Source organism: Orycteropus afer, unplaced genomic scaffold, assembly GCF_000298275.1.
Source record: "Orycteropus afer afer isolate SDZICR_OR568_19922 unplaced genomic scaffold, OryAfe1.0 scaffold00099, whole genome shotgun sequence".
Lineage (NCBI taxonomy): Eukaryota > Metazoa > Chordata > Mammalia > Tubulidentata > Orycteropodidae > Orycteropus > Orycteropus afer.
Genome location: NW_006921686.1, coordinates 947,681 through 959,450, shown reverse-complemented (window position 1 = coordinate 959,450; position 11,770 = coordinate 947,681). Strand labels below are relative to the sequence as shown.

At 50.2% G+C, this 11,770-nt stretch overlaps 1 protein-coding gene across 1 annotated transcript in view; it reads left to right on the top strand.

The window, feature by feature from the left end:
- TSKS (testis specific serine kinase substrate) overlaps window positions 1–3,886 on the top strand; it is a 20,045-nt gene extending 16,159 nt beyond the window's left edge. The window contains exons 6-10 of the mRNA XM_007943019.2: window positions 689–883; window positions 1,254–1,427; window positions 1,987–2,122; window positions 3,484–3,608; window positions 3,733–3,886. Coding sequence (XP_007941210.1) covers window positions 689–883; window positions 1,254–1,427; window positions 1,987–2,122; window positions 3,484–3,608; window positions 3,733–3,886 — 784 coding nt within the window. The remainder of the gene's footprint in view (window positions 1–688; window positions 884–1,253; window positions 1,428–1,986; window positions 2,123–3,483; window positions 3,609–3,732) is intronic.
- The last annotated feature ends 7,884 nt before the right edge of the window (window positions 3,887–11,770 follow it).

The following is an 11,770-nucleotide window of genomic DNA, read 5'->3' as shown; positions in this document are numbered from 1 at the left end:
GTAGGATTGCCCAACCTTCCTTCTGAGGAGTGGCTGGTGGGTTTGAACCGCCAGCCTTCTGGTTAGCAGTCAAGTGCTTCTTATGGTTCAGAAGGTGGAGCCTTGAGGGGCACAGTGGGTGCGGGACCCAGAGGGTGGAGCTTTGAAGAACCTTAGAGGGAATGTCCCGGGGAAGGTGCCCTGGAAGGGCAGGACTTCGAAGAACTGAATTTTGTAATACAGGCCTGGCTGGAGTGAGGTCTGAGGCTGGTGAAACTGAGGTGGGCAGGGCTTGGGAGAGGGCAGGTCCTGTGCGTGGAGCTGAGTGAGATGGGGTTGGGGTGAGTGGCGCCTTGGGGATATGGTACCTGGAGCAGCTGGGGTGGGGTTTGGGGAGAGGCTGAGTTTGGAGACATAGGTAGAGTTTTAGAAGTGGGGACTGCCGTGGAGTTGATTCCAATTCACAGTGACCCCTCCGTGGGTTTCCGAGGCAGTATCTCTACGGAAGTCGATTGCCCAGTCTTCCTTCCTAGGAGTGGCTGGTGGGTTTGAACAGCTAGCCTTCTGGTTAGCAGTCAAATGCCTTAGGCACTACGCCACCAGCGCTCCCAAGCATTGAGTTCGTACCATAGGCGTGGTCTAGGCGGGGTGGGACCAATGGAGGCGTGCCCAAACCACACTGAACTGTTCTCTCCCTCTCCTCATACAGGAGGGATGTGTCCTCGCTGACCGCCCGGTGGCATCAGGAGGAGGGGGCCGTGCAGGAAGCCCTGCGGCTGCTTGGCGGCCTGGGCGGCAGGCTGGACGGCTTCCTGGGCCAGTGGGAGCGGGCGCAGCGTGAACAGGCTCAGACAGCACGGGGCCTGCAGGAGCTACGGGGTCGAGCTGACGAGCTGTGCACTTTGTAAGGAGGGGAGGCGAGGGGCGGGGATGTGGGAGGACCGCCAAGGGGCAAGGCGGACCAACCAAAATGGGGCCAAGCAGTACTGACAGACAGAAGGGCCAATGAGAGGGCGCCCATCCCTAATAAGGATAGAGGGGCGGGGAAAATTAGAGAAGGGGTGTGTTTACTACCTTAAAAGGATAGAGGGCGGAGCCAAGCTGGAAAGCGGAGGGCCAATTAGAGAACAGGGCATTCTAGACATTAAAATACGGAACGTGGGGATGGTGGGCCCACTCAGAAGCGGAGTTGGGGGCAGGAAGAGAGTTGCGAACTAGGTGAAGAATAGTATTGCTCTAACAGTGGGTGGGGGCTTGGTGCTTTCACACCTCAGGGTGGAGCGGTCCGCAGTGTCTGTGGCTTCATTGAGGAGCGAACTGGAGGGGCTGGGCCCGGTGAAACCCATTCTGGAGGAGCTGGGGAGGCAATTTCAGAACTCTCGAAGAGGGTCCGACCTCTCTATGAACCTGGATCGGTCCCCCCAAGGCTCCTGTGCTCGCTGTGCCAGGTACGGAGGCTGGGCCTGGCTCCGGGTGCATTCTACCTCACCAATGGAGAAGGGGTTCATCTTGGGATACAGGGAATCCCCATGAATAGTCCCGCTCCCTCCCTACAAGGTGGAGTCAGTGTCTCAGTCAGGAAGCACTTGATGCATTTAGAGCATCATGTAGTTTCAGTGCATTGTGGGACGGTTAGAGCGTGGAACATGGGGGGAATTTCTCAGTGCAGTGGGAGCCAAGGATTACAATGCTTGGTCCATTGTAGAAAAAGGAGGAGTCCCCAGTACAACCTGGGATCAGGTTTAATAGAAAATGGGGCTTTTTGATAGCCTTTGGGAGCCAGGGGCTGTCAGGTGCCCTTTGCCTTTGGAAGCGGGGATCTCCAGGACATTGTGGGAATTCCCCATGTGGTGGGAACCAAAGGAAACTGATGCATTGTGGGAAGATTGTATATGGAGTGCACAGTGTAAATGGGGGCTGGGTGGAGCCTGGGCGAGTTAGCATGGGGTTTCCTGGGAATTGAGTCACTTCTGGGCCTCTTTCAATTGGTGACCACCCTTTCCCCAGCCAGGGGCAGCAGCTGTCCACGGAGTCCCTACAGCAGCTGCTGGAGCGATCCCTGACCCCACTAGTGGACGAGGTGAAGCAGAGGGGCGTGGCTCCTGCCTGCCCCAGTTGCCAGAGGCTACACAAGAAGATTCTGGTACCAGGGACCATGGGCCACCATGCCCCATTTTGCTTTTCTGTAGGGTAGCAGAGAAAGGGGAGCCCAGGGAGCGAGCGTCCTGCCAGTGTGTAGCAGGAGGGGAAAGACTGACTTGTGGACAGCCATCACTGGGGGCAGGACTTGCCTCTAATGCATTGTGGGACAAGCAGTTGGGTAGCCAGTTATAGGCTGGTCATTATAGAACCTTGGGTGATAGACTCAAGCCCAGAGCATGGTGGGAAAATCAAATCTAGTGTACTGTGGGACACAGGAGACAGTAGCTTTCAAAGCATCCTAGAGCATGAGTCTGATTCTTTGTAAGAGAGGTAACGCATTGTGAGATATTGACGGTTAAATATGGAGCCCAGTAAAAATAGGTCAGTAACCTAATGCATTACAGGAAATGGAACCCCAGTCCTTCATGGGACTTTGGACCACAGACTCAAGCCCAAGTGCTGATGGTACTTGAGGCATGGTGCACTATGAGACATAGAGCATGTGCATTATGGGATATTGGCCTAATGTATGATGGGATATAGGTTGTAGTGGGTGTGCGAGAGAAATGCTGTTGTCTGGGACTTTATAGGAGCTCTGGTGGCATAATGCCTAAGGTACTTGACTGCTAACCAGAAGGCTGGAGGTTCAAACCCACCAGGCACTCCTTGGAAGAAAGGTTGGGCAATCTACATCTGTAGTGAGACCTCCTTGGAAACCCAAGGAGGGGTTGTCATGAGTTGGGTCCTACTCAACGGCACATAACAACAACAACAACAACAACAACATGGGACTTTATGTAGCATAGCTGCAGGACAGATGTATGAGAGGACATGGCAGGGCATTGTGGGACACACAGGAACAGAGCACTGAAGACTTAATCATGACAGAGATGCTAGGTTCATCCATAAGTCCGTGTACAGTTTGTTGAATGATGGAAGGTCACCACATGTTGGGATACTGGGGCACAGACATGTATTGAATCCACGATGGTTCATGGGTCCTGGTACATTTTGCATTAGGGGACAATATGATGAACACAGATTTAGTGCATGATGGGACATAGAGAACCAGTGCATTGAGGATGTAGGGATTGTACTCAGGCTTGAGGCATGATGGGACGTGAAGACCAGGGCATTGTGGGATGTGAAGCTCAATTTCAGGCTCGAGGCATGATGGGACGTGGAAGACCAGGGCATTGTGGGATGCGGGGGTCAATTTCAGGCTCGAGGCATGATGGAACCAAACACTTGGGGGAGGAAGTGGGCCCCATGGGACCCTGCCCCCTGCCCTCGGCGATCCAGCTCCCCCTCCCCCCCAGCCCAGTCTGGCAAGCCCAGCCGCGCCTACACTCCTCTCCCCAGGAGCTGGAGCGCCAGGCCTTGGCCAAGCATGTCAGGGCAGAGGCCCTGAGCTCCACCCTTCGGCTGGCCCAAGAGGAAGCACTGCGGGCCAAGAACCTGCTGCTGACAGACAAGATGAAGCCGGAGTGAGGAAGGAGAATGAGGGCAATGGGAGGAGGGTGAGGTCTTCGGGAAGGGCCTGGGTCACCCCTTCCTTCCGGTCCGATGCCTGGACACTGAGCCTCACAGCACAACTTCCTGTCATTCCAGGGAGAAGGTGGCCACCCTGGATTATCTACACTTGAAGATGTGCTCCCTCCATGATCAGCTCAGCAATCTGCCACTTGAGGGGTCCACAGGAACAATGGGAGGAAGTAGTGGGAGAGCTCCCCCAAAACGTGGGGGCTCAGCCCCTGAACAATAAATGGTCCCTCGTGCTGGCATGAACCCTGTTTCCTTCTTGGCACCAAATGAGGGCCAGCAAGTGACTTGACTTGTGCCATTCTGTGTGCACATCCCCTTCAACCTCAGCTAATGGTGCCAAGGAGCCCCATGGCACAAAGGTTAAGTAAGAGCTTGGCTGCTAACCAAAAGGTCGGCGGTTCCAATCTACCTAGTGGCTCTGGAAGAAAGACCTGGTGAACTGCTCCTGTAGATTATGGTCTAGAGAGTGCTATGGGCATTTCTCTGTCACAGGGGGCCACCATGAATGGAAACTGACTCATCAGCACCTAAAAACAATAGGTTGTTCTGGTTTCCAGAGAGGTACTAGTGATACAGTACTTTGCAAGGAAGGTAGGGGTAGACATGAGGTTCTGTGGTGCAGTTTGGGCCTGTCAAGCCAGTATATATATATATATATATATATATTATGTTGTTGTTGTTATGTGCCGTCGAGTCGGCCCCGACTCATAGCAACTCCTCCTTGGGTTTCCGAGGCAGTATCGCTATGGAAGTAGGATTGCCCAACCTTCCGAGGAGTGGCTGGTGGGTTTGAACTGCCAGCCTTCTGGTTGTATATATATATATGTATATGTATATATATATATGTATATGTATATATGTATGTGTATATACATATGTATGTATGTGTATACGTATGTGGTGGTTAAGTTTGTGTATCAACTTGGCTAGGCCTGGTTGAGTGGCTGGGCAGCTGGTGGTAGTTATTCCCCATGATGAGACTGTCAGTCAACTCCATGGTAGGATCTACCACAAGGAGCTGGGTAGCTGCTTTGGGATGTGGTCTGCTTCCCGTATATAAGGAGAAGCTTTGGGAATGGTCTCTAGCCTATGGCACGCTTGGACCCTGCATGTAGCCGTGTCATTGCTCAGTAGCCTGCCATGTTCTGCTGACCTTGGGACTTTCAATGGACTTGAATTAATGGCCTACCGTGTGGTTTGGTAATATCGGGACTGTGCCTTTTTACTTGTCATCCTTGTCTTTGTCAGTCTTAGCAGCCAGTAGCTGAGTGAAGAAACACCTCTAGCTCCAGTGGGCTGGGAGCTGGAGGCAGAGCTGGACCCCAAGGTTGAGGGGCTTCCACCCAGCCCCTAGAGCCTGGCACTTTGAACTCAGACTTAAATCTTCCAACCTATAAGAGAATAAACTCCTGTTTCTTTAAGCCATCCCATTCGTGGTATATTCCTGTCAGAGCGGCACTAGGGAACCAGAACAGAGGGGGTGCTGTTTATACCCCTGGGAGCATGTGGAACACACAGAGGCTAGGTCCTAGAGGCCTTGGCGTGTCCTGTGGTTTCCACAGCAAGCACAAAGGCAGCTGGGAAGTAGTATAGAATGGTGGGTAAATCTATAGACTGGCATCAGAGTCCTGGGTTCAAATCCTAGCTACCACCACTTGCTAGCTAAATGACCATAGGCAAGCTATCTAATTTCTCTTCGTCTTGGGTTCTTCATCTGTAAAATAATGCTAGTAACTGGAATTGTAGAGCACAATGAATTTTAGTGAGCTGATAAAACAAGTGTGAGATCAGGCCAGGTTGGATGCCTCTGCAGGTGTTTATAGTGATTGTTTTCTTGGTCCTGGTAGGGCCTAAGCATGGGGCACTCTGTTATCAATGGAAACTTGGAGCACAAGTCAAGCAAATATTTGTGAGGGTGATTTTTGCTAGGTATTTGCAAATTTGCTAAATAAATTTGCAAATTTCCTAGAAAATTGGTGCATAAAATATTACCCCATGACATAGCACCTTAGGGCATCAAACACATATATGTCACACAATTTCTGAGGGTTGGGAATCTGGAAGTGTCTTTAAGTGTATGGTTCTGGTCCAGGATCCTCATAAGGCTGCAGCCACGATGTCGGCTGGGGCTGTGATCTCATCTGAAGGATTGGAAGGGGCTGGAGGATGCAGGTCCAAGACCATTCACTCCCATGGCTCTTGGCTGGGTGGCCTCATTTCCCCATTTTCTATTGGCGGGAGATCTCAGCTCCTCTTCGTATGGGGAATATGGACTCTCCCTAAGGTTGATTGTGACATGGTAGCTGGATTCCCCCAGAGCAACTAATTTAAGAGATTTCAAGCAAGAGGCCATACTACTTATTATGACCTAGTTATAAAATGTTGAATGTTTAATAAACATTGGAAAGAGAGAGACTTTAGTCCCTAAAGTTCAAACCCACTAGCCACTCCTCGGAAGGAAGACTGGGCAATCAACTTCCGTAGAGATACTGCCTCGGTATCATTTATTCTCCCTTATGATATGCATTACAAATGCATCCCTACTTCCAGAGCACACTGGGTGTGTGTGTGTGTCAAAGAATATGTGAATGTATGTTGAAGGTCTAAGATTAGGTTCAGGACTGACAGCCTTGGAAGCCTTGTGGTGCAGTTCCACTCTGTCCTCTAGGGGCGCTGTGACTCAGAATTGACTCCACAGCAGTGGGTTTGGTTTGGGCTTTGCTTCTGTGAAGATTGACAGCCTTGGAGACCCTGTGGGTGCAGTTCCACTCTGTCCTCTAGGGGCGCTGTGACTCAGAATTGACTCCACAGCAGTGGGTTTGGTTTGGGCTTTGCTTCTGTGAAGATTGACAGCCTTGGAGACCCTGTGGGTGCAGTTCCACTCTGTCCTCTAGGGGCGCTGTGGGTCAGAATCCACTGGAGGGCAGTGAGTTTGGCTTGGGCTTTGTTTTGGTAAAGATCGACAGCCTTGCAAACCCCATGGGGGCTGTTCCACTCTGTCCTTGTGGTGCAGTGAATGACTTGGTCTGGTTCTGGTCATAGTCTTTGTGATTCCCACCAGATGGCTGCGTGGGACTATGCACCTCAGTGCTTATTAATCATGTAAATAGGTAGATGCACATCCATAGCAAACAGACATGTCTTCATCACAAGCAATAGCGCTCATTGATTTCCCCCGTCATGTTACTGAACAACTTTTGTTTCCCTTCCAAATGGATCCTTCTCCTTTGCCTCTTGCTGGCATCACTAGCTCTGGTTTGCTGCGTTTGGCGGCTATGATGCACTTCTCAGTAATATTTTTGAAAGAAAAGTCAACAGAGAGGTAACACGACAACACTGAAGAGATGTACGATACAAAAGACCGGATGCTGCTTCCTGTGAGTCAAACGTATTACGGTAAACTATTTGCAAACAGGGAAAGTTCATATTAAATAATGATAGAAAGTTCAGTACATACGTGAGCCAGCAGCAGAGGTGTTTATTATGTCTCTCAAGACGTGTGTTACAGGTTATGTATGTACTGTGCTTTTTTATATGCCTGGGAACAGGACTGCTTTGTATACGAGAGACAGGAGATACACGTGTTGTGTGTGGGAAGCTGTTATGTTCACTGTGTCTGGTTATGTCTGCTGCGTCTCACTCTCTGATCAGGATTTCTGAACTCAACCTTGTGGGACCACAGATGTCTATGTGGTCAGACGTTGCGTGAGTGGAAATTATGTGATTCATGACTGTGTTGAGATCCTAACCCCTGTCCTTATGGATGTAACTTCATTTGGATATAGGTTCTTTAAGGACGTTATTCGCTCACATGAGGTCATAGTGAACCTGTAGTTGTTCTTGGGTGTCATTGAGTCAATTCCAACCCATAGTCACCCCGTATGACAGAGTAGAACCGTCCACTAGGGTTCCTAGGGCTCTTTCTTGGCTGTAACATTTGCGAGATGACATTGCCAAGTCTTTCTTGTGTGGCGCCTCTGGGTGAGTTTGAACCACTGCACCATGAGGGTTCCTTCTATTGAAGTACAGTGTCTCCTGATACAATGTGAGTGATCGTCCTCATCAAAGATGAGACACAGAGACGGAGGGAAGAGGGGCCGCGTGAGGATGGAGGAGAGTTGGAGAACACCGAGGATCAGTGACCATCACCAGAAGCTAGGAGAAAGGCATGGCAGAGAGGTTCCCTCTGAGCCCTCAGAAGGAATCAACATGGTGACGCTCTGATGTCGGACTTTTAATCTTCAGAACTGTGAGACAATGAATTTCTGTTCTTATAAGCCACCCAGTGTGTGATGTTTTATTGTGGGGGCTCTTGGAAACTAATGGCAACGTGAAGGGTCACTTTTTATTTTATTTTTTAATTTTTATTGTGATTTGGGTGAAAATGTACAGAGCAAATTCATTTTCCAGACAACAGTTCATACATGTTTTGTTTCATGACATTGACTGCAATTTCCCACAATGCAACAGCTTTCTTCCCACTTCCACCCCATAGTTACCTCTTCTCTGCATCCTTCTCTCCCAAGCACTCCTGCCCCCTGTGCACACACAGCCCTTCTATTCTCCCATGATTGATCTCTCCAAGGAGTGTGTCTACCTAACGTAAAAGTTCAGCTCATATGCCTGTCTTTTGTTTGGCTGGAAGCCACGGGAGTGGGTTCAATTCCAGACCTGCAGGGCAGCTAGGGGCCATGGTCTCAGGGGTTCCACAAGGCTCTATCAGACCACAAACTTGGTGTTCCCCCCCCCTTTTTTTGTCCCCAAATGATTTTGAGTTTTGTTCCACATTGTTCTCCCTCTCTATCCAGGATCTCCTACATAGATCCCCTCCCAGTGCTTGACAGCGGTAGCCGGGTACCATCTAGTTCTTCTGGTCTCATAGTCACGTAGACTGAGGATCGCATGGTGTACCAGTCACTTGAACTGATTGTTTCCATGTGTCTTTGGTTTTCTTCATTCTTCTTTGCTCTGGACGAGGAGAGACCCATCGTTGCATCTAGATGGCTGCTTGCTAGCTTTTAAGATCCCAGTTGCTACTCACCAAAGTAGGAGGTGGAACAATGTTTTATGTAGTATAAGGATCACTTTTATATGGCCTTTCTAGCCATGATCTTGTAACTCTCATCAAAAGATTGTTTTGTTGTTGTTATTGTTATGTGCCATTGAGTTGTAGGAATATGCAAATAAGGTGCTTAAGGCCCACCAAGGGGATTGGGCAGCCTGTTGTCAATGCAAATAAGGTGCATGACACTCTTGTGGGGTTGGGACTGTTCAAATAAAGTGTAAGCAACCCTAAGGAGGAAATTGGTCTGTTTTGCCACGCGCTAGGCTATGAGACGTCCCAGAGGCAGACAGGAGGGCCCTGACCACTACCAGGAAAGAAGAGCGAGGAGCACAGTGTCTTTTGGGCCCTCCCAGACCCAGGTGACAGAGCTGTAACACGGGAGATGGCAAGAAGCAACAGCAGAGAAATGGTGGCAGCATGACCAGGAACGTGGCAGGGGGTGATGCGTGGGCTTCCTGCCCACAGAGCGGAGAGCTGAGAGCTTTTAGGCCAAGGCTGGCTGGTGGAATAGGGTGCCTCTGAGCACTTACGGCAGGGCTGAAAGGGCTCTGTAACATTTGGTCAAGCCGGCAGGGGGCGTGAGAGGCCAGGGGCCATGGGCCTGGCTGAGAAGAGGCTGTCCTGCCCGATGAGCTGTATCCTGAGTCTTTCCTGATCCTGAATTATAACCTGTTACTTCCCAAATAAAAGGCGTAACTGCGAGTATGGTCTGTGAGTTGTATGGCCATTGCGATGAATTATTGAATTCAGCAGAGAAATAGGAAGTACTGTGGGAGGAAGGGCTGGTGTCAGAATTGGTCACAAGGTTGGAGGATGAAGGTATGTCTGACCTCTGTCTCATAGGAATCAGCCTGGGCTGATTCTGAGGGTGTTTCTTTCTTCCCCCCATGAAGTTAGAGGGCACCTCTGCCATGCCTGAGGTTGATGTGGTTAGGATTTTGTGTGTGTGTGTGGGATTTGGGTGAAAATTTACAGAGCAAATTCACTTTCCATACAGCAGTTCACATACACTTTCTCTAATGACATTGACCCCAATTTCCCACAATGCAACAGCTCCCCTTCCACTTCCTTCCGACAGTCACCTCTTCCCTGTGTCCGTCCCTCCATGCACCCCTGCCCCCTGAGCTCTCTCCCTGTGCATAAGCAGCCCTTCTTTCTCCCATGATTGTTCTCTCCAAGGAGTGTATGTATCTACCTCAGGTACATGTTCAACTCATATGCCTCTCTTTTGTTTGGCTGGAAGCCACAGGTGTGGGTTCAATTCCAGACCTGAAGGGCAGCTAGGGGCCATAGTCTCAGTGGTTCCACCAGGCTCCATCAGACCAGCAAACCTGGTCCCCCCCCCGCCACTTCTTTTTTCTCCAAATGATTTTTGAGTTTTGTTCCACATTGTTCTCCCTCTCTATCCCAGATCTCCTACATAGATCCGGTTAGGATTTTTTTTTTTTTTTTTAATTTTCATTGTTGGATTGGTGTTATTACACTTGACTTGGTGGAAGTAATGAGGGTGGGAGTCATGGAGTTTTGGAATCATAGTATTGGTGGGTCCAACGATTGGGATTCTGGTGTGGTCTTGCTGTTGGTATGTATTTCTGTTGTTGAGCTGGTGGGCGTTACAGTAGTAGTGGGGGTACAGCAGGGGTGTGGCGAGGAGTGTGGTGCCTAAAGGTAATGAGTATGGGTCAACTTAAAGTTTGGGTTATGATGGAGATAAGAAGCCCTGGTTGTGCAACAGTTAAGCGCTCAGCTACTAACCACAAGGTTGGTGGTTCAAACCCAGCCAGAGACTCTATGGGAGAGAGAACTGGCAATCTGCCCCAGTAAAGATTACCGGTTACTATGGGAGCGCTGGTGGCACAGTGCCTAAGGCACGTGACTGCTAACCAGAAGGCTGGCGGTTCAAACCCACCAGCCACTCCTCAGAAGGAAGGTTGGGCAATATACTTCCGTAGTGATACTGCCTTGGAAACCCAAGGAGGGGTCGCTATGAGTCAAGTCAATGGCAGTGACTTTGGTTTGGGCTTTGCTTCCAGTGGGTGTGGTTTGGGCTTTGCTCCCATAAAGACTGACAGCCTTGGAGACCCTGTGGTGCAGTTCCACTCTGTCCTCTAGGGGCGCTGTGGGTCAGAATCCCCTCCAGGCACTGGGTTTGGTTTGGGCTTTGCTTCTGTGAAGGTAGGAGCTCTGGTGGTGCACTGCCTAAGGCACTTGACTGCTAACCAGAAGGCTGGCGGTTCAAACCCAGCAGCCACTCCTCAGAAGGAAGGTTGGGCAATATACTTCTGTAGTCATACCACCTGGGAAACCCAAGGAGGGTCACTATGAGTTGAATCTGACTCAATGGCAAATAACACCACCACCACGAGTCAAAAATCAACTTGACGGTAAATAACATGGTAGAGAAGGGGTGGGTGGTTCGGTGGGAGGTGGTGTTTGGGGTTGTTTTTTGTGTTCATTGTATGGTTCTAATTGAGGTTAAGTTCCGTGTAATGGGGTGTAGGGTCATGGAGTTGTTGGTTGGTGGAGTCACGGATGTGGTTATGGTGGTCATGAGAGCTTCATTCATCATTGAGGTGGAGGTTGAAATGGCTGGGCTTGGGGTTGAGGAGTAAGAATCCCAATGGATTCATTTTGGGGGGTGTCAGTTGGGGTGGCTGGCTTGGTGTTGGATCTTTAGATTTAGAGATGGGGCTGGGGATGGACAATTGGGAGGAACTGGGATCGTGAGAGCTTGTGGAGTTGTTGGCTTGGGATTGGCCTTGGATAGCTGAGTTTGGTTTGATGGGAGTTGGGAATGGAGTAAACTGGGCAGGTATTGGGGAGTTCTGAGTGAGCCTGTGATTGATTATAACTGGTAACATAGTTGGGGCTGAAGGTGGACGAAAATTTCCCTCCTCTCCCGAATCCTCACCTCTCCCACCCACACCCAGCCCAAGATCATAGCCAACATCACACACCCAGCTCACACGTCTTTATTTGGCCCAGATGTGGGGGTTCCCAGCAGGCCGCCGCCACCCTGTGCCACCCAGCCACAGATCC